The sequence below is a fragment of the Chamaea fasciata genome, unplaced genomic scaffold (genome assembly GCF_029207755.1).
Source record: "Chamaea fasciata isolate MVZ Bird 193981 ecotype frontalis unplaced genomic scaffold, bChaFas1.0.hap1 SCAF_286, whole genome shotgun sequence".
In the NCBI taxonomy this organism is placed as follows: Eukaryota; Metazoa; Chordata; class Aves; order Passeriformes; family Sylviidae; genus Chamaea; species Chamaea fasciata.
In genome coordinates, this window is record NW_027094371.1 from 22505 (window position 1) to 45076 (window position 22572).

General features: G+C 48.1%; 1 protein-coding gene across 1 annotated transcript; it reads right to left on the reverse strand.

Annotated features, from left to right (window-relative positions):
- Positions 1–1989: 1989 nt before the first annotated feature.
- Positions 1990–21088, reverse strand: LOC136305111 (CD209 antigen-like protein E). The gene is made up of 8 exons (XM_066208500.1): positions 20729–21088; positions 19346–19439; positions 19205–19308; positions 16610–16672; positions 7366–7422; positions 6287–6456; positions 3843–3952; positions 1990–2871 (listed from the first exon to the last, which is right to left on the reverse strand). The coding sequence occupies exons 1-8, from the start codon at positions 20775–20777 to the stop codon at positions 2688–2690; spliced, it is 831 nt and encodes a 276-aa protein (XP_066064597.1). The 5' UTR covers positions 20778–21088; the 3' UTR covers positions 1990–2687.
- Between the last annotated feature and the right edge of the window lie 1484 nt (positions 21089–22572).

Below are 22572 nucleotides of genomic sequence, written 5' to 3' on the forward strand. Positions count from 1 at the left end.
CAGTTCCCCCAGTCCCTGTTCCCAGTGCTCCCAGTTCCCCCCAGTCCCTGTTCCCAGTGCTCCCAGTTCCCCCCAGTCCCTGTTCCCAGTGTTCCCAGTTCCCCCAATCCCTGTTCCCAGTGCTCCCAGTTCCCCCAGTCCCTGTTCCCAGTGTTCCCAGTTCCCCCAGTCCCTGTTCCCAGTGTTCCCAGTTCCCCCAATCCCTGTTCCCAGTGCTCCCAGTTCCCCCCAGTCCCTGTTCCCAGTGTTCCCAGTTCCCCCAATCCCTGTTCCCAGTGCTCCCAGTTCCCCCAATCCCTGTTCCCAGTGTTCCCAGTTCCCCCAGTCCCTGTTCCCAGTGCTCCCAGTGCTCCCAGTGTTCCCAGTTCCCCCAGTCCCTGTTCCCAGTGTTCCCAGTTCCCCCCAGTCCCTGTTCCCAGTGCTCCCAGTTCCCCCCAGTCCCTGTTCCCAGTGTTCCCAGTTCCCCCAATCCCTGTTCCCAGTGCTCCCAGTTCCCCCAGTCCCTGTTCCCAGTGCTCCCAGTTCCCCCAGTCCCTGTTCCCAGTGTTCCCAGTTCCCCCAGTCCCTGTTCCCAGTGTTCCCAGTTCCCCCAGTCCCTGTTCCCAGTGCTCCCAGTTCCCCCAATCCCTGTTCCCAGTGTTCCCAGTTCCCCCAGTCCCTGTTCCCAGTGCTCCCAGTGCTCCCAGTTCCCCCCAGGCTCCGCCGGCAGCAGCTCCCGGCCCCTCCCCCGCCCCTTTTCCCACCCCAAATGAGGATTTGGGACAAATCCCGGGTTTTGCTCAGTCCCGCTTTCCTTTGTTTTTTCAGGGTCACTTTGGAGGATTTGGGGTTTTTTGGGGATTTGGGGTTTTTGGGGGGATTTGGGGTTTTTTGGGGATTTGGGTTTTTTTGGGGGGATTTGGGGTTATTTTTGGGGATTTGGGGTTTTGGGGGGATTTGGGGTTTTTGGGGATTTGGGGTTTTTGGGGGGATTTGGGGTTTTTGGGGGATTTGGGGTTTTTTGGGGATTTGGGGTTTTTTGGGGGATTTGGGGTTTTTGGGGATTTGGGGTTTTTTGGGGGGATTTGGGGTTTTTTGGGGGATTTGGGGTTTTTTGGGGATTTGGGGTTTTTGGGGATTTGGGGTTTTGGGGGGATTTGGGGTTTTTGGGGATTTGGGGTTTTTTGGGGATTTGGGGTTTTTTGGGGGGATTTGGGGTTTTTGGGGATTTGGGGTTTTTGGGGATTTGGGGTTTTTGGGGATTTGGGGTTTTTTGGGGGGATTTGGGGTTTTTTGGGGATTTGGGGTTTTTGGGGATTTGGGGTTTTTGGGGGATTTGGGGTTTTTTGGGGGGTTTGGGGTTTTTGGGGATTTGGGGTTTTTTGGGGATTTGGGGTTTTTTGGGGGATTTGAGGTTTTTTGGAGGGTTTGGAGTTATTTTTGGGGGATTTGGGGTTTTTTTGGGGGGGTTGAATGTTTTTAACTCTTTGGGGGTTTATTTTGGGGGAGGCCTTGATGGGTTTGGGGTTTTTTTGGGGGGGGAATTGGGAGTTTTGGAGGCTTTTGGTTATTTCGGGGGTTTTTTGAGGAGCGTTTGGGGGTTTCGGGATTTCCCTTCATTGCAGGGTTGGTTGTTTTCGACGCCTTCGGAGCTTTTTTGGAGTTTTTGGGGTTTTTTGGAGGGAGTCGATGATTTCGGGGCGGTTTGGGGGAGTTGGGTTCTTTGGAGTCCCCGTTTGAGCTGAAAATCTCGGGTTTGGGGATTTTACTGAGCCCTTCGTGGATTTACAGATTTCTTTTAGGGAATTTATGGAATTTTTAGGGAATTTATGGATTTTTTTAGGAATTTATGGATTTTTTTAGGGAATTTATGGATTTTTTAGGGAGTTTATGAATCTTTTAAGGAGTTTATGAATCTTTTAGGGAATTTATGGGTTTTTTAGTGAATTTATGGATTTTTTAGGAATTTATGGATTTTTTAGGAATTTATGGATTTTTTAGTGAATTTATGGATTTTTTAGGGAATTTATGGATTTTTTAGGGAGTTTATGCATTTCTTTTAGGGAAATTATGGATTTTTTAGGGAGTTTATGAATCTTTTAGGGAATTTATGGATTTTTTAGTGAATTTAGGGATTTTTAAAAGGAATCTATGGATTTTTTAGGAATTTATGGATTTTTTAGGGAGTTTATGAATCTTTCAGGGAATTTATGGATTTTTTTAGTGAATTTATAGATTTTTTAGGGAATTTATGGAATTTTTAAAGGAATTTATCGATTTTTTAGGGAATTTATGGATTTTTTTAGGGAATTTATGGATTTTTTGTAGGGAGTTTCTGGATTTTTTGGGGGGGGGAATTTATGGAATTTTTAGGGAATTCATGGAATTTTTAGGGAGTTTATGGATTTTTTAGGGAGTTTATGAATCTTTTAGGGAATTTATGGATTTTTAAAAGGAATTTATGGATTTTTTAGGGAGTTTATGAATCTTTTAGGGAATTTATGGATTTTTTAGGGAATTTATGGATTTTTTTAGGGAATTCATGGAATTTTTTTTTTTTTTTTTTTTAGGAAACCCGATGGATGCTTTTCAGGAATTTCCCGCTCATTCAGAAGGAAAAAAAACAAAACACCCCAGGACCGCAGATTTGCCAGCTCCGGGGCAAATCACTTCAGGATCCCTCGTTGGGTTTGTTTGGCTTCTTTCCCTCAGTCCTGCGGCACGGACCTCGCCGCGGGAGGGAAGAGGGGCGGGAAGCTGCAATCCCAGGATTTCTCACAGATCCAGGGGCCGCCTTTGGAGCAGAGCTCGTGGATCCAGCGCCCGTTGGGTTTCATGGCCCCGCAGTCCTTCTGCTCCCTGTGCGGGTCCTGCTCCCACACGTCCCAGAACCTGGGCGGAAAGCCGGGAAAAGGGGAAACCCGGCCGGGGATGACGACAAAACCAGCTCGGGTTGGAATTTCGGGGGGGACGAGCGCAAAGATCTCCTTCTTTTTCCTCGTGCCAGGCGGAAAATCCTCCCACAATCCCATTTCTCCAGTGCACAAACCCCCCACAATCCCATTTTCTCCCCTCCCACAATCCCATTTCCCCTCCCACAATCCCATTTTCCCCTTCCCACAATCCCATTTCCCCTCCCACAATCCCATTTCCCCTCCCACAATCCCATTTCCCCTCCCACAATCCCATTTCCCCATTCCCACAATCCCATTTCCCCTCCCACAATCCCATTTCCCCTTCCACAATCCCATTTCCCCTCCCACAATCCCATTTTCTCCCTCCCACAATCCCATTTCCCCTCCCACAATCCCATTTCCCCATTCCCACAATCCCATTTCCCCTCCCACAATCCCATTTCCCCTTCCACAATCCCATTTCCCCTCCCACAATCCCATTTCCCCTCCCACAATCCCATTTCCCCTCCCACAATCCCATTTTCTCCCTTCCCACAATCCCATTTTCTCCCTCCCACAATCCCATTTCCCCTCCCACAATCCCATTTCCCCTCCCACAATCCCATTTCCCCTCCCACAATCCCATTTCCCCTCCCACAATCCCATTTCCCCTCCCACAATCCCATTTTCCCCCTTCCCACAATCCCATTTCCCCTCCCACAATCCCATTTTCTCCCTCCCACAATCCCATTTCCCCTCCCACAATCCCATTTCCCCTCCCACAATCCCATTTCCCCTCCCACAATCCCATTTTCCCATTTCCCCTCCCACAATCCCATTTCCCCTCCCACAATCCCATTTCCCCTCCCACAATCCCATTTCCCCCCTCCCACAATCCCATTTCCCCCTTCCCACAATCCCATTTCCCCAATCCCCTCCCACAATCCCATTTTTTCCCGGAATTCTTACCCGAAGGTGGGAGATTTGCCGCTGACCCAGGTCCATTTCCCCTCGTGCCGCTCGTCCCTCGCCCCCATCCAGTAGGTGTTGTTGCCTTGGAGGTTCCTCACCAGGAACAGCTGGAAAAGCCAAAAGATCCCCAAAACCCGCCCCAGATCCGTCATTCCCGCGCCTTGGGAGCAATTCCTAAGATTTCGGGAATTCCGTGGATTCGCCGTTGCGTTCCTACATCCGACTGTCGAATAAACTGAATAATCCTTAATTAACCGCTCCGAATTTACCCGCCACATTTCCCGCCCTTTCCCCTCACATTTCCCGCCATTTCCCCTCACATTTCCCGCCCTTTCCCCTCCCATTTCCCGCCCTTTCCCCTCACATTTCCCGCCATTTCCCCTCACATTTCCCGCCCTTTCCCCTCCCATTTCCCGCCCTTTCCCCTCACATTTCCCGCCCTTTCCCCTCACATTTCCCGCCCTTTCCCCTCACATTTCCCGCCTTTTCCCCTCACATTTCCCGCCCTTTCCCCTCACATTTCCCGCCCTTTCCCCTCCCATTTCCCGCCCTTTTCCCCTCACATTTCCCGCCCTTTCCCCTCACATTTCCCGCCCTTTCCCCTCACATTTCCCGCCCTTTCCCCTCCCATTTCCCGCCATTTCCCCTCACATTTCCCGCCCTTTCCCTTCCCATTTCCCGCCATTTCCCCTCACATTTCCCGCCCTTTCCCTTCCCATTTCCCGCCCTTTCCCCTCCCATTTCCCGCCATTTCCCCCTCACATTTCCCGCCATTTCCCCCTCCCATTTCCCGCCCTTTCCCCTCACATTTCCCGCCCTTTCCCCTCACATTTCCCGCCCTTTCCCCTCACATTTCCCGCCCTTTTCCCCTCCCATTTCCCGCCCTTTCCCCTCACATTTCCCGCCATTTCCCCTCACATTTCCCGCCCTTTCCCCTCCCATTTCCCGCCCTTTCCCCTCACATTTCCCGCCATTTCCCCTCACATTTCCCGCCCTTTCCCCTCCCATTTCCCGCCCTTTCCCCTCACATTTCCCGCCCTTTCCCCTCACATTTCCCGCCCTTTCCCCTCACATTTCCCGCCTTTTCCCCTCACATTTCCCGCCCTTTCCCCTCACATTTCCCGCCCTTTCCCCTCCCATTTCCCGCCCTTTTCCCCTCACATTTCCCGCCCTTTCCCCTCACATTTCCCGCCCTTTCCCCTCACATTTCCCGCCCTTTCCCCTCCCATTTCCCGCCATTTCCCCTCACATTTCCCGCCCTTTCCCTTCCCATTTCCCGCCATTTCCCCTCACATTTCCCGCCCTTTCCCTTCCCATTTCCCGCCCTTTCCCCTCCCATTTCCCGCCATTTCCCCCTCACATTTCCCGCCATTTCCCCCTCCCATTTCCCGCCCTTTCCCCTCACATTTCCCGCCCTTTCCCCTCACATTTCCCGCCCTTTCCCCTCACATTTCCCGCCCTTTTCCCCTCCCATTTCCCGCCCTTTCCCCTCACATTTCCCGCCCTTTCCCTCCTCATTTCCCGCCTTTTCCCTAAAATCCGGACATTCCCAACGAGCGCACTCAAGCCGGCCGCGGGAACTTCTCCACTTCCCCGAACGATTCCCAATTCCCGGTCCTGGGGGGTTCGACCCCAAAAGGGAACTGGGAATTCCTTGGGAAACCTTCGGGGCTTGGGATTGATTTGGCCTTCGGGGTTATTTGGGGGTCGGGGTTTATTTCCCACTGAGGGCCTGGGATTTGGGATTTAGGGATTATTTGGGATTTGGGATTTGGAGTTTGGGGCTTCGGATTTAGGATTTGGGATGAGGGATTTATTTGGGGTTTGGGATTTGGGATTTGGGATTTATTTGGGATTTGGGATTTATTTGGAATTTGGGATTTATTTGGAATTTGGGATTTATTTGGAATTTGGGATTTATTTGGAATTTGGGATTTATTTGGGGTTTGGGATTTATTTGGGATTTGGGATTTATTTGGGGTTTGGCATTTAGCATTTGGGATTATTTGGGATTTGGGGTTTGGAGTTGGGGGGCTTGAGATTCGGGGTTTGGAATTGTTTGGGATTCGGGATCGATTTGGGGGTTGCGGGTTGGGATTCGGTGTTGGGGGGTTGGGATTTGGCATTTGGGATTTCTTGGGGATTTCTTGGGGATTTCTTGGGGATTTCTTGGGGATTTCTTGGGGATTTCTTGGGGATTTCTTGGGGATTTCTTGGGGATTTTTTGGGGATTTCTTGGGGATTTCTTGGGGATTTCTTGGGGATTTCTTGGGGATTTCTTGGGGATTTCTTGGGGATTTCTTGAGGATTTCTTTGAGATTTCTTGGGGATTTCTTGGGGATTTCTTGGGGGTTTCTTTGGGATTTCTTGGGGATTTCTTGGGGATTTCTTGGGGATTTCTTGGGGATTTTTTTGGGATTTCTTCGGGCCTTCCCCCTCACCTGCTCCTCCTCGGTGCTGACCACGACCAGGTCGGCGTGGAAGGTTTGGCAGAAACTCCTGGCGCTGTCCCAGCTCCGGGCAAGGGAGGAGAAGTAATAACAGGAATTCACGTGGAATTGCCACCCCGGCGGGCACTTCTTGGTGTCCTCGGTGCTCCGGCACAGCAGCTCTGGGAACCGGGGCGAAAGCGTGGGGAAACGGTCAAAATCCGGGAGGGAAAGGGGGAGAACGGGGAAACTCCGGGGGAAAAACGGGAAAATGGGGGAAATCTGGGGAAAAACACGGGAAAATGGGGAAAACACGTGGGAAAATGGGGAAAATCTGGGGAAAAACACGGGAAAATGGGGAAAATCCGGGAAAAACACGGGAAAATGGGGAAAACACGTGGGAAAATGGGGAAAATCTGGGAAAAAACACGGGAAAATGGGGAAAATCTGGGGAAAAAATACGGGAAAATGGGGAAAATCCGGGGAAAAACACGGGAAAATGGGGAAAATCTGGGGAAAAAATACGGGAAAATGGGGAAAATCTGGGGAAAAAACACGGGAAAATAATGGGGAAAATCCGGGGAAAAACACGGGAAAATGGGGAAAATCTGGGGAAAAACACGGGAAAATGGGGAAAATCCAGGGAAAAAACACGGGAAAATGGGAAAAAACACGGGAAAATGGGGAAAAACGGGGGGAAAACACGGGAAAATGGGGAAAACCCATGGAAAAATGGGGAAAACACATGGAAAAATGGGGAAAATCTGGGGGAAAACAAATGGGAAAATAGGGACAATCCGGGGAAAAAAACATGGAAAAATGGGGATAAAACAAGGGAAAATAGGGAAAATCAGGGGGAAAAAACTGGAGAAATGGTGAAAATCCAGGGAAAAACCACGGAAAAATGGGAGAATCTGGGGAAAAAATATGGAAAATGGGGAAACTCTGGGGGGAAAACCTGGTGTTTTCCGGGGAATTCTGGGAGTCTGGGGGGAATTCCGGGGGTTTTCAGGGAATTCCGGGGGTTTTCAGGGAATTCCGGGGGTTTTCAGGGAATTCCGGGGGAATTTCGGGGGAATTTGGGGCATTACCGGTGATCCTGCTCAGCTCCACCTGCTGCCACTGGACCTGGGTCAGCGTCTGCCAAGCTGGGAACGGGGGGACAGACCAGTGTAAACCAGTATGGCCCAGTATAACCCAGTATAACCCAGTACAACCCAGTGTAACCCAGTATAACCCAGTATAACCCAGTATAACCCAGTATAACCCAGTGTAACCCAGTGTAACCCAGTATAACCCAGTGTAACCCAGTATAACCCAGTATAACCCAGTATAACCCAGTGTAACCCAGTATAACCCAATATAACCCAGTGTAACCCAGTATAACCCAGTATAACCCAGTGTAACCCAGTGTAACCCAGTGTAACCCAGTGTAACCCAGTGTAACCCAGTATAACCCAGTATAACCCAGTATAACCCAGTATAACCCAGTGTAACCCAGTGTAACCCAGTATAACCCAGTATAACCCAGTATAACCCAGTATAACCCAGTGTAACCCAGTGTAACCCAGTGTAACCCAGTGTAACCCAGTGTAACCCAGTGTAACCCAGTGTAACCCAGTGTAACCCAGTATAACCCAGTATAACCCAGTGTAACCCAGTGTAACCCAGTGTAACACAGTGTAACCCAGTATAACCCAGTGTAACCCAGTGTAACCCAGTATAACCCAGTGTAACCCAGTGTAACCCAGTGTAACCCAGTGTAACCCAGTGTAACCCAGTATAACCCAGTGTAACCCAGTGTAACCCAGTGTAACCCAGTGTAACCCAGTATAACCCAGTGTAACCCAGTGTAACCCAGTATAACCCAGTATAACCCAGTATAACCCAGTGTAACCCAGTATAACCCAGTGTAACCCAGTGTAACCCAGTGTAACCCAGTATAACCCAGTATAACCCAGTGTAACCCAGTGTAACCCAGTGTAACCCAGTGTAACCCAGTGTAACCCAGTGTAACCCAGTATAACCCAGTGTAACCCAGTGTAACCCAGTGTAACCCAGTGTAACCCAGTGTAACCCAGTGTAACCCAGTATAACCCAGTGTAACCCAGTGTAACCCAGTGTAACCCAGTGTAACCCAGTATAACCCAGTGTAACCCAGTGTAACCCAGTGTAACCCAGTGTAACCCAGTATAACCCAGTATAACCCAGTATAACCCAGTGTAACCCAGTGTAACCCAGTGTAACCCAGTGTAACCCAGTGTAACCCAGTGTAACCCAGTATAACCCAGTGTAACCCAGTGTAACCCAGTATAACCCAGTGTAACCCAGTATAACCCAGTGTAACCCAGTATAACCCAGTATAACCCAGTGTAACCCAGTATAACCCAGTATAACCCAGTGTAACCCAGTATAACCCAGTGTAACCCAGTGTAACCCAGTGTAACCCAGTGTAACCCAGTGTAACCCAGTGTAACCCAGTGTAACCCAGTATAACCCAGTGTAACCCAGTGTAACCCAGTACAACCCAGTGTAACCCAGTACAACCCAGTGTAACCCAGTATAACCCAGTGTAACCCAGTGTAACCCAGTGTAACCCAGTGTAACCCAGTATAACCCAGTGTAACCCAGTACAACCCAGTGTAACCCAGTATAACCCAGTGTAACCCAGTATAACCCAGTGTAACCCAGTGTAACCCAGTACAACCCAGTATAACCCAGTACAACCCAGTATAACCCAGTGTAACCCAGTATAACCCAGTGTAACCCAGTGTAACCCAGTGTAACCCAGTATAACCCAGTGTAACCCAGTATAACCCAGTATAACCCAGTATAACCCAGTGTAACCCAGTATAACCCAGTATAACCCAGTGTAACCCAGTATAACCCAGTATAACCCAGTATAACCCAGTGTAACCCAGTGTAACCCAGTGTAACCCAGTGTAACCCAGTGTAACCCAGTACAACCCAGTGTAACCCAGTACAACCCAGTGTAACCCAGTATAACCCAGTGTAACCCAGTGTAACCCAGTGTAACCCAGTGTAACCCAGTATAACCCAGTGTAACCCAGTACAACCCAGTGTAACCCAGTGTAACCCAGTATAACCCAGTATAACCCAGTGTAACCCAGTGTAACCCAGTGTAACCCAGTGTAACCCAGGGTAACCCAGTATAACCCAGTGTAACCCAGTGTAACCCAGTGTAACCCAGTGTAACCCAGTATAACCCAGTATAACCCAGTGTAACCCAGTGTAACCCAGTGTAACCCAGTGTAACCCAGTATAACCCAGTATAACCCAGTGCAACCCAGTATAACCCAGTATAACCCAGTGTAACCCAGTGTAACCCAGTATAACCCAGTACAACCCAGTATAACCCAGTATAACCCAGTGTAACCCAGTGTAACCCAGTGTAACCCAGTGTAACCCAGTGTAACCCAGTATAACCCAGTATAACCCAGTGTAACCCAGTGTAACCCAGTGTAACCCAGTGTAACCCAGTATAACCCAGTATAACCCAGTGTAACCCAGTATAACCCAGTGTAACCCAGTATAACACAGTGTAACCCAGTGTAACCCAGTGTAACCCAGTGTAACCCAGTATAACCCAGTATAACCCAGTATAACCCAGTGTAACCCAGTGTAACCCAGTATAACCCAGTATAACCCAGTGTAACCCAGTATAACCCAGTGTAACCCAGTATAACCCAGTATAACCCAGTGTAACCCAGTGTAACCCAGTATAACCCAGTATAACCCAGTGTAACCCAGTATAACCCAGTGTAACCCAGTATAACCCAGTGTAACCCAGTGTAACCCAGTGTAACCCAGTATAACCCAGTATAACCCAGTGTAACCCAGTGTAACCCAGTGTAACCCAGTGTAACCCAGTGTAACCCAGTATAACCCAGTATAACCCAGTGTAACCCAGTGTAACCCAGTGTAACCCAGTGTAACCCAGTATAACCCAGTGTAACCCAGTGTAACCCAGTATAACCCAGTGTAACCCAGTGTAACCCAGTATAACCCAGTGTAACCCAGTGTAACCCAGTATAACCCAGTATAACCCAGTATAACCCAGTGTAACCCAGTGTAACCCAGTGTAACCCAGTATAACCCAGTATAACCCAGTATAACCCAGTGTAACCCAGTATAACCCAGTATAACCCAGTGTAACCCAGTATAACCCAGTGTAACCCAGTGTAACCCAGTATAACCCAGTGTAACCCAGTGTAACCCAGTATAACCCAGTACAACCCAGTATAACCCAGTATAACCCAGTATAACCCAGTGTAACCCAGTGTAACCCAGTGTAACCCAGTGTAACCCAGTGTAACCCAGTGTAACCCAGTGTAACCCAGTGTAACCCAGTATAACCCAGTATAACCCAGTATAACCCAGTGTAACCCAGTATAACCCAGTGTAACCCAGTGTAACCCAGTATAACCCAGTGTAACTCAGTATAACCCAGTATAACCCAGTGTAACCCAGTGTAACCCAGTGTAACCCAGTGTAACCCAGTATAACCCAGTGTAACCCAGTATAACCCAGTACAACCCAGTATAACCCAGTGTAACCCAGTGTAACCCAGTGTAACCCAGTGTAACCCAGTATAACCCAGTGTAACCCAGTGTAACCCAGTGTAACCCAGTGTAACCCAGTGTAACCCAGTGTAACCCAGTGTAACCCAGTATAACCCAGTGTAACCCAGTGTAACCCAGTGTAACCCAGTGTAACCCAGTATAACCCAGTATAACCCAGTGTAACCCAGTGTAACCCAGTGTAACCCAGTGTAACCCAGTATAACCCAGTGTAACCCAGTGTAACCCAGTGTAACCCAGTGTAACCCAGTGTAACCCAGTGTAACCCAGTATAACCCAGTGTAACCCAGTGTAACCCAGTGTAACCCAGTATAACCCAGTGTAACCCAGTGTAACCCTGTATAACCCAGTATAACCCAGTGTAACCCAGTATAACCCAGTATAACCCAGTGTAACCCAGTATAACCCAGTGTAACCCAGTGTAACCCAGTATAACCCAGTGTAACCCAGTGTAACCCAGTATAACCCAGTACAACCCAGTATAACCCAGTATAACCCAGTATAACCCAGTGTAACCCAGTGTAACCCAGTGTAACCCAGTGTAACCCAGTATAACCCAGTGTAACCCAGTGTAACCCAGTATAACCCAGTATAACCCAGTGTAACCCAGTGTAACCCAGTGTAACCCAGTATAACCCAGTGTAACCCAGTGTAACCCAGTGTAACCCAATATAACCCAGTGTAACCCAGTATAACCCAGTATAACCCAGTGTAACCCAGTGTAACCCAGTATAACCCAGTATAACCCAGTGTAACCCAGTGTAACCCAGTATAACCCAGTGTAACCCAGTGTAACCCAGTGTAACCCAGTGTAACCCAGTGTAACCCAGTACAACCCAGTGTAACCCAGTATAACCCAGTGTAACCCAGTGTAACCCAGTGTAACCCAGTGTAACCCAGTATAACCCAGTGTAACCCAGTGTAACCCAGTGTAACCCAGTATAACCCAGTATAACCCAGTATAACCCAGTGTAACCCAGTATAACCCAGTGTAACCCAGTATAACCCAGTATAACCCAGTACAACCCAGTATAACCCAGTGTAACCCAGTGTAACCCAGTGTAACCCAGTATAACCCAGTATAACCCAGTGTAACCCAGTATAACCCAGTATAACCCAGTGTAACCCAGTGTAACCCAGTATAACCCAGTACAACCCAGTATAACCCAGTATAACCCAGTGTAACCCAGTGTAACCCAGTGTAACCCAGTATAACCCAGTATAACCCAGTGTAACCCAGTGTAACCCAGTATAACCCAGTACAACCCAGTATAACCCAGTATAACCCAGTGTAACCCAGTGTAACCCAGTGTAACCCAGTATAACCCAGTATAACCCAGTATAACCCAGTATAACCCAGTATAACCCAGTGTAACCCAGTATAACCCAGTATAACCCAGTGTAACCCAGTGTAACCCAGTGTAACCCAGTGTAACCCAGTATAACCCAGTGTAACCCAGTGTAACCCAGTATAACCCAGTGTAACCCAGTATAACCCAGTGTAACCCAGTGTAACCCAGTATAACCCAGTATAACCCAGTATAACCCAGTGTAACCCAGTGTAACCCAGTGTAACCCAGTACAACCCAGTGTAACCCAGTGTAACCCAGTACAACCCAGTGTAACCCAGTATAACCCAGTGTAACCCAGTGTAACCCAGTGTAACCCAGTGTAACCCAGTGTAACCCAGTATAACCCAGTATAACCCAGTGTAACCCAGTACAACCCAGTGTAACCCAGTACAACCCAGTATAACCCAGGGTAACCCAGTATAACCCAGTGTAACCCAGTGTAACCCAGTGTAACCCAGTGTAACCCAGTATAACCCAGTATAACCCAGTGTAACCCAGTGTAACCCAGTGTAACCCAGTGTAACCCAGTATAACCCAGTATAACCCAGTGCAACCCAGTATAACCCAGTATAACCCAGTGTAACCCAGTGTAACCCAGTATAACCCAGTACAACCCAGTATAACCCAGTATAACCCAGTGTAACCCAGTGTAACCCAGTGTAACCCAGTATAACCCAGTGTAACCCAGTATAACCCAGTATAACCCAGTGTAACCCAGTGTAACCCAGTGTAACCCAGTGTAACCCAGTATAACCCAGTGTAACCCAGTGTAACCCAGTATAACCCAGTGTAACCCAGTGTAACCCAGTATAACCCAGTGTAACCCAGTGTAACCCAGTGTAACCCAGTATAACCCAGTGTAACCCAGTATAACCCAGTATAACCCAGTGTAACCCAGTGTAACCCAGTGTAACCCAGTGTAACCCAGTGTAACCCAGTATAACCCAGTATAACCCAGTATAACCCAGTGTAACCCAGTGTAACCCAGTATAACCCAGTATAACCCAGTGTAACCCAGTATAACCCAGTGTAACCCAGTATAACCCAGTATAACCCAGTATAACCCAGTGTAACCCAGTATAACCCAGTATAACCCAGTGTAACCCAGTATAACCCAGTGTAACCCAGTATAACCCAGTGTAACCCAGTGTAACCCAGTGTAACCCAGTATAACCCAGTATAACCCAGTGTAACCCAGTGTAACCCAGTGTAACCCAGTGTAACCCAGTGTAACCCAGTGTAACCCAGTGTAACCCAGTATAACCCAGTGTAACCCAGTGTAACCCAGTATAACCCAGTGTAACCCAGTGTAACCCAGTATAACCCAGTATAACCCAGTATAACCCAGTGTAACCCAGTGTAACCCAGTGTAACCCAGTATAACCCAGTATAACCCAGTATAACCCAGTGTAACCCAGTATAACCCAGTATAACCCAGTGTAACCCAGTATAACCCAGTGTAACCCAGTGTAACCCAGTATAACCCAGTGTAACCCAGTGTAACCCAGTATAACCCAGTACAACCCAGTATAACCCAGTATAACCCAGTATAACCCAGTGTAACCCAGTGTAACCCAGTGTAACCCAGTATAACCCAGTGTAACCCAGTGTAACCCAGTATAACCCAGTGTAACTCAGTATAACCCAGTATAACCCAGTGTAACCCAGTGTAACCCAGTGTAACCCAGTGTAACCCAGTATAACCCAGTGTAACCCAGTGTAACCCAGTATAACCCAGTACAACCCAGTATAACCCAGTGTAACCCAGTGTAACCCAGTGTAACCCAGTGTAACCCAGTATAACCCAGTGTAACCCAGTATAACCCAGTGTAACCCAGTGTAACCCAGTGTAACCCAGTGTAACCCAGTATAACCCAGTATAACCCAGTATAACCCAGTGTAACCCAGTATAACCCAGTATAACCCAGTGTAACCCAGTATAACCCAGTGTAACCCAGTGTAACCCAGTATAACCCAGTGTAACCCAGTGTAACCCAGTATAACCCAGTACAACCCAGTATAACCCAGTATAACCCAGTGTAACCCAGTGTAACCCAGTGTAACCCAGTGTAACCCAGTGTAACCCAGTATAACCCAGTGTAACCCAGTGTAACCCAGTATAACCCAGTATAACCCAGTGTAACGCAGTGTAACCCAGTGTAACCCAGTATAACCCAGTGTAACCCAGTGTAACCCAGTGTAACCCAGTATAACCCAGTATAACCCAGTGTAACCCAGTATAACCCAGTGTAACCCAGTGTAACCCAGTGTAACCCAGTGTAACCCAGTGTAACCCAGTGTAACCCAGTATAACCCAGTGTAACCCAGTGTAACCCAGTATAACCCAGTGTAACCCAGTGTAACCCAGTATAACCCAGTACAACCCAGTATAACCCAGTATAACCCAGTATAACCCAGTGTAACCCAGTGTAACCCAGTGTAACCCAGTATAACCCAGTATAACCCAGTGTAACCCAGTGTAACCCAGTGTAACCCAGTGTAACCCAGTGTAACCCAGTATAACCCAGTATAACCCAGTGTAACCCAGTATAACCCAGTGTAACCCAGTGTAACCCAGTGTAACCCAGTATAACCCAGTACAACCCAGTATAACCCAGTATAACCCAGTGTAACCCAGTGTAACCCAGTGTAACCCAGTATAACCCAGTATAACCCAGTATAACCCAGTATAACCCAGTATAACCCAGTGTAACCCAGTATAACCCAGTATAACCCAGTGTAACCCAGTGTAACCCAGTGTAACCCAGTGTAACCCAGTGTAACCCAGTGTAACCCAGTATAACCCAGTGTAACCCAGTATAACCCAGTGTAACCCAGTGTAACCCAGTATAACCCAGTGTAACCCAGTATAACCCAGTGTAACCCAGTGTAACCCAGTGTAACCCAGTATAACCCAGTATAACCCAGTGTAACCCAGTATAACCCAGTGTAACCCAGTGTAACCCAGTGTAACCCAGTGTAACCCAGTATAACCCAGTGTAACCCAGTGTAACCCAGTGTAACCCAGTGTAACCCAGTATAACCCAGTATAACCCAGTGTAACCCAGTGTAACCCAGTATAACCCAGTGTAACCCAGTGTAACCCAGTATAACCCAGTACAACCCAGTATAACCCAGTATAACCCAGTGTAACCCAGTGTAACCCAGTGTAACCCAGTGTAACCCAGTGTAACCCAGTATAACCCAGTGTAACCCAGTGTAACCCAGTATAACCCAGTATAACCCAGTGTAACCCAGTGTAACCCAGTGTAACCCAGTGTAACCCAGTGTAACCCAGTGTAACCCAGTATAACCCAGTACAACCCAGTATAACCCAGTATAACCCAGTGTAACCCAGTGTAACCCAGTGTAACCCAGTATAACCCAGTACAACCCAGTATAACCCAGTATAACCCAGTGTAACCCAGTGTAACCCAGTGTAACCCAGTGTAACCCAGTATAACCCAGTGTAACCCAGTGTAACCCAGTGTAACCCAGTGTAACCCAGTATAACCCAGTGTAACCCAGTGTAACCCAGTATAACCCAGTATAACCCAGTGTAACCCAGTGTAACCCAGTGTAACCCAGTGTAACCCAGTATAACCCAGTGTAACCCAGTATAACCCAGTATAACCCAGTGTAACCCAGTATAACCCAGTGTAACCCAGTGTAACCCAGTGTAACCCAGTATAACCCAGTGTAACCCAGTGTAACCCAGTGTAACCCAGTATAACCCAGTGTAACCCAGTGTAACCCAGTGTAACCCAGTGTAACCCAGTATAACCCAGTGTAACCCAGTGTAACCCAGTGTAACCCAGTGTAACCCAGTGTAACCCAGTGTAACCCAGTATAACCCAGTGTAACCCAGTGTAACCCAGTGTAACCCAGTGTAACCCAGTGTAACCCAGTATAACCCAGTGTAACCCAGTGTAACCCAGTGTAACCCAGTGTAACCCAGTATAACCCAGTGTAACCCAGTGTAACCCAGTATAACCCAGTGTAACCCAGTATAACCCAGTGTAACCCAGTGTAACCCAGTATAACCCAGTGTAACCCAGTATAACCCAGTATAACCCAGTACAACCCAGTGTAACCCAGTTCCCTCCCAGTTCCCTCCCAGTCCCCCCCAGTCCCTCCCAGTCCCCCCTAGTTCCCTCCCAGTCCCCCCCCAGTCCCTCCCAGTTCCCCCCCAGTCCCCCCCCAGTCCATCCCAGTCCATCCCAGTCCATCCCAGTCCCCCCCAGTCCCCCCAGTCCATCCCAGTCCCTCCCAGTCCCTCCCAGTCCCTCCCAGTTCCCTCCCAGTCCCCCCCAGTCGCTCCCAGTTCCCCCCCAGTTCCCCCCCAGTCGCTCCCAGTCGCTCCCAGTTTGCCCAGTCCGTACCCTCGGCCCAGTTCCCGGAGTTGTTCTCCAGCAGCAGCTGCAGCTCCTCCCGCATCTGCTGCTCTGGAACCCGGAAATTCCCGGAAAATCCCGATGGATCCTCCCGGAATTCCCGGAAAATCCCCCTGGATCCCAGAAATTCCCGGAAAATCCCGATGGATCCTCCCGGAATTCCCAGAAAATCCCCCTGGACCCCAGAAATTCCCAGAAAATCCCGATGGATCCTCCCGGAATTCCCAGAAAATCCCCTGGATCCCAGAAATTCCCGGAAAATCCCGATGGATCCACCCGGAATTTCCAGAAAATCCCCCTGGATCCCAGAAATTCCCGGAAAATCCCCCTGGATCCCAGAAATTCCCGGAAAACCCCCGTGGATCCTCCCGGAATTCCCAGAAAATCCCCGTGGATCCTCCCGGAATTAATTTCCCCCCTTTTTTTGGTACATTTCCCCCTTTTCGGGACTTTTTCCCCTCTTTTGGGGCTTTTTTTTTTTCTCTTTTCCTTTTTTTTTTGGCATTTCCCCTTTTTTGGTGAATTTTCCCCTTTTTTTTGGGTCGTTTTTCTCCCTTTTTTGGTGAATTTTCCCTATTTTTGGGTCGTTTTTCTCCCTTTTTTGGTGAATTTTCCCTATTTTTAGGTCGTTTTTTTCTCCCTTTTTTGGATGAATTTCCCCTTTTTTGGGTCGTTTTTGGGTCGTTTTTTCTCCCTTTTTTGGTGCATTTTTCCCTATTTTTGGGTCGTTTTTTCTCCCTTTTTTGGTGAATTTTCCCCTTTTTAGGTCGTTTTTTCTTCCTTTTTTTGTGCATTTCCCCCCTTTTTTTGGGTATTTTTCCCCTTTTTTTGGTGCGTTTCCCTTTTTTTGGATTTTTTTTCCCCTTTTTTCGGGTCTTTTCCCCCTTTTTTGGTTCCTTTCCCCCTTTCCGGGGTGATTTTTTTTTCCCTTTTCGGGTCGTTTTTCCCCTTTTTTTTGCCCCATTTCCCCCATTTTTGCATGAATTTCCTCCTTTTTCGGGTCGTTTTTCCCCCTTTTTTGGGTCTTTTTTTCCCCCTTTCTGGGGTCTTTTTCCCCCTTTTTTTGAGTCGTTTTTCCCTCTTTTTTTGGGGTCGTTTTTTCTCCCTTTTTTGGTGCATTTCCCCTTTTTTGGGGTCTTTTTTTTCCCCTTTCTGGGGTCTTTTTTCCCCTTTTTTGAGTTGTTTTTCCCTCTTTTTTGGGGGTCTTTTTTCCCTTTTTTTGGGTGCATTTCCCCTTTTTTTGGGTCTTTTCCCCCTTTTTTGGTTCCTTTTCCCCTTTCCGGGGTGATTTTTTTTTCCCTTTTCGGGTCGTTTTTCCCCTTTTTTTTGCCCCATTTCCCCCATTTTTGCATCAATTTCCTCCTTTTTCGGGTCGTTTTTCCCCCTTTTTTGGGTCTTTTTTTTCCCTTTCTGGGGTCTTTTTCCCCCTTTTTTTGAGTTGTTTTTCCATCTTTTTTTGGGGTCGTTTTTTCTCACTTTTTTGGTGAATTTTCCCTTTTTTGGGTCGTTTTTTTCCCTTTTCGGGTCGTTTTTCCCCCTTTTTTTGAGTTGTTTTTCCCTCTTTTTTGGGGGTCTTTTTTCCCTTTTTTTGGGTGCATTTCCCCTTTTTTCGGGTCTTTTTTTCCCCTTTTTTGGTTCCTTTTCCCCTTTCCGGGGTGATTTTTTTTTCCCTTTTCGGGTCGTTTTTCCCCTTTTTTTTGCCCCATTTCCCCCATTTTTGCATCAATTTCCTCCTTTTTCGGGTCGTTTTTCCCCCTTTTTTGGGTCTTTTTTTTCCCTTTCTGGGGTCTTTTTCCCCCTTTTTTTGAGTTGTTTTTCCATCTTTTTTTGGGGTCGTTTTTTCTCCCTTTTTTGGTGAATTTTCCCTTTTTTGGGGTCGTTTTTTTTCCCTTTTCGGGTCGTTTTTCCCCCTTTTTTTGAGTTGTTTTTCCCTCTTTTTTGGGGGTCTTTTTTCCCCTTTTTTGGGTGCATTTCCCCTTTTTTCGGGTCTTTTTTTCCCCTTTTTTGGTTCCTTTCCCCCTTTCCGGGGTGATTTTTTTTCCCTTTTCGGGTCGTTTTTTCCCCCCTTTTTTTTGCCCCATTTCCCCCATTTTTGCATCAATTTCCTCCTTTTTCGGGTCGTTTTTTTCCCTTTTTTGGGTCTTTTCCCCTTTCTGGGGTCGTTTTCCCCCCTTTTTTGAGTCGTTTTTCCCTCTTTTTTCGGGTCTTTTTTTCCCTTTTTTGGGTCTTTTCCCCTTTCTGGGGTCTTTTTTCCCCCTTTTTTGAGTCGTTTTTCCCTCTTTTTTGGGGTCGTTTTTTCTCCCTTTTTTGGTGCATTTTCCCTTTTTTGGGGTCTTTTTTTCCCCTTTTCGGGTCGTTTTTCCCCCTTTTTTGAGTCGTTTTTCCCTCTTTTTTTGGGGTCGTTTTTTCTCCCCTTTTTTGGTGCATTTTCCCTTTTTTGGGTCGTTTTTTTTTCCCCTTTCGGGTCGTTTTTCCCCCTTTTTTTGCCCCATTTCCCCCATTTTTTCATCGATTTCCCCCCTTTTTTCACCGTTTCCCCCCGTTTTTCCCGAATTTCCCTTTTTCCCCCCCGTTTCCACTCACGGTTTTTGAAGGCCAGCCCGTGCAGGACGGCCCAGAGCAGGCAGCTCAGCAGCAGCAGCAGCAGCAGCAGCAGCCACCAGCGAGGGGCCCGAGGTTTGGGATCCGATTCCCGAATTCCCCGGAATTCCCCCGATTTCCACAATTTCCCGGATTTTCCTCTCCGGATCCCCCCGAGGCCTCCCGGGGGAGGCGGCGACGCCTTGGGGGAGGCTCGGAGGCTCCTCCAGGACAAAAACTGTGAAAAAAACGGAGGGAAAAAGGGAATTTTGGAGGGATTTGGGGTCAATTCCTGATTTGAGGGGAAAAAAAAGGAATTTTAAGGGAATTTTAAGGGAATTTTAAGGGAATTTTGGAGGGATTTGGGGTCAATTCCTGATTCAAGGGAAAAAGATGGAATTTTAAGGGAATTTTAAGGGAATTTTAAGGGAATTTTGGGGGATTTTGGGGTCAAATCCTGATCTGGGGGGGAAAAAAATGGAATTTTAAGGGAATTTTGGGGGAATTTTGGGGGATTTTGGGGTCAATTCCTGATTCAAGGGAAAAAAAAATCGAATTTTAAGGGAATTTTAAGGGAATTTTTGGGGTCAATTCCTGATTCAAGGGGGAAAAAAAAGGAATTTTAAGGGAATTTTAAGGGAATTTTGGGGAATTTTAAGGGAATTTTAAGGGAATTTTGGAGGGATTTGGGGTCAATTCCTGATTCGAGGGGGAAAAAAATGGAATTTTAAGGGAATTTTAAGGGAATTTTAAGGGAATTTTGGAGGGATTTGGGGTCAATTCCTGATTCAAGGGAAAAAAAAGGAATTTTAAGGGAATTTTTGGGGAATTTTGGGGAATTTTAGGGGATTTTGGGGTCAAATCCTGATCTGGGGGGAAAAAAAAGGGAATTTTTGGGGAATTTGGGGGAATTTTAGGGGATTTTGAAATCAAATCCTGATCCAGGGGGGAAAAGGGGAATTTTGGGGGCAATTTTAGGGGGTTTTGGGGTCAAATGATGATCCAGGGGGGAAAAAAGGAAAATTTTGGGAATTTTAGGGGATTTTGGGGTCAAATGAAAAAAACCCCTGAATTTAAACCCCAAAATTCCCATTTCTGAGGTGGAATTAATCCCCAAAAATTCCCATTCCAAAGGTGAATTGAAATCCCAAAATTCCCATTTCTGAGATGGAAATAATCCCAAAATTCCCATTCCAAAGGTGAGTTGAAATCCCAAAATTCCCGTTTCTGAGATGGAAATAATCCCAAAATTCCCATTCCAAAGGTGAATTTAAACCCCAAAATTCCCGTTTCTGAGATGGAATTAATCCCAAAATTCTCATTCTGATGCGAATTTAAACCCCCAAAAATTCCCACTCCGAAGGTGAATTTTAACCCCCCAAAATTCCCGTTCCTGCGGTGAATTTAATTCCCCAAAATTCCGATTCCGAGGCAAAATTAAATCCCGAAATTTCTGGGATGGAATCCCTCCATTTCCCGGGAATTTGGGGCGGTTTTGGGGCCAAATCCTGAGTTTTTAGGCTCCACCTTTCCTGGGCTGGGCTCCGGCCGCCGCCGTCTGACGCAGTTCTGCCATGGGCGTGTCCTCGGGCTGGAAAAGCGGGAAAATTTGGGATTTTGGGTGGGTTGGGAATCCCGGAGTCTTCAGAAAACATCCCAAAAAAATGACAATTCTCGTGACTTTTCCCCCTTTTTTTTCCGAGTTTTCGGTGGATTTAATCAATTTTCATCCCTGCGGTCCCAGGGCTGAGTTTTCCTCTTTGCCCTTTGGGAATTCCCAGATTTTTCCAGGTTTTCCCCATCCCCAAAATTGATATTTCTTTAACATGAGCCAATTCAGTTCCCAAAAATCCCGAGGATCCCAAAAATCCCAAGAACTCCAAATGACCCCAGTGACCCCAGTGACCCCACAATGACCCCAACGACCCCAGTGACCCCAGTGACCCCAATGACCCCATTGACCCCATTGACCCCAGTGACCCCAATGACCCCAGTGACCCCAATGACCCCAATGACCCCACAATGACCCCAGTGACCCCAATGACCCCAGTGACCCCAATGACCCCACAATGACCCCAATGACCCCAGTGACCCCAGTGACCCCAATGACCCCAATGACCCCAGTGACCCCAATGACCCCAGTGACCCCAATGACCCCAATGACCCCAACGACCCCAGTGACCCCAATGACCCCAATGACCCCAGTGACCCCAATGACCCCAATGACCCTAATGATCCCAATGACCCCGTTGACCCCAATGACCCCAATGACCCCACTGACCCCAATGACCCCAGTGACCCCAGTGACCCCAATGACCCCAATGACCCCAATGACCCCAATGACCCCAATGACCCCAGTGACCCCAATGACCCCAATGACCCTAATGATCCCAATGACCCCGTTGACCCCAATGACCCCAATGACCCCATTGACCCCAATGACCCCACTGACCCCAATGACCCCACTGACCCCATTGACCCCAATGACCCCACAATGACCCCAGTGACCCCAGTGACCCCAATGACCCCAGTGACCCCACTGACCCCAGTGACCCCAATGACCCCACAATGACCCCGTTGACCCCAATGACCCCAATGACCCCACTGACCCCAATGACCCCAGTGACCCCAATGACCCCAATGACCCCAGTGACCCCAATGACCCCAATGACCCTAATGATCCCAATGACCCCGTTGACCCCAATGACCCCAATGACCCCAGTGACCCCAATGACCACAATGACCCCACTGACCCCAATGACCCCAATGACCCAAATGACCCCAATGACCCCAATGACCCCATTGACCCCAATGACCCCAATGACCCCAATGACCCCATTGACCCCAATGACCCCAATGACCCCAGTGACCCCAATGACCACAATGACCCCACTGACCCCAATGACCCCATTGACCCCATTGACCCCATTGACCCCAATGACCCCAATGACCCCATTGACCCCAATGGCCCCAGTGACCCCAGTGACCCCAATGACCCCAATGACCCCACTGACCCCAATGGCCCCAGTGACCCCCAATGACCCCAATGACCCCATTGACCCCAGTGACCCCCAATGACCCCATTGACCCCATTGACCCCAATGACCCCATTGACCCCAACAATCCCAACGATCCCAATTGATCCCAACAATCCCAATGACCCCAAGAATCCCACCGATCCCAGAAGTCCCAACGATCCCATCGATCCCAACCCTTCCAAAGATTCTGAGGGGGGTTTGAACGGTTCTTTCGGGGTTTTGATTTTTTTTCCAGGCGGATTTGGTGGGTTTTACGTGGTTTTCTCGGGGTTTTTTGGTGATTTTTTGGAAGTTTTCTGGAGGTTTGGTGCATTTGGGGTTTTGGGGGATTTT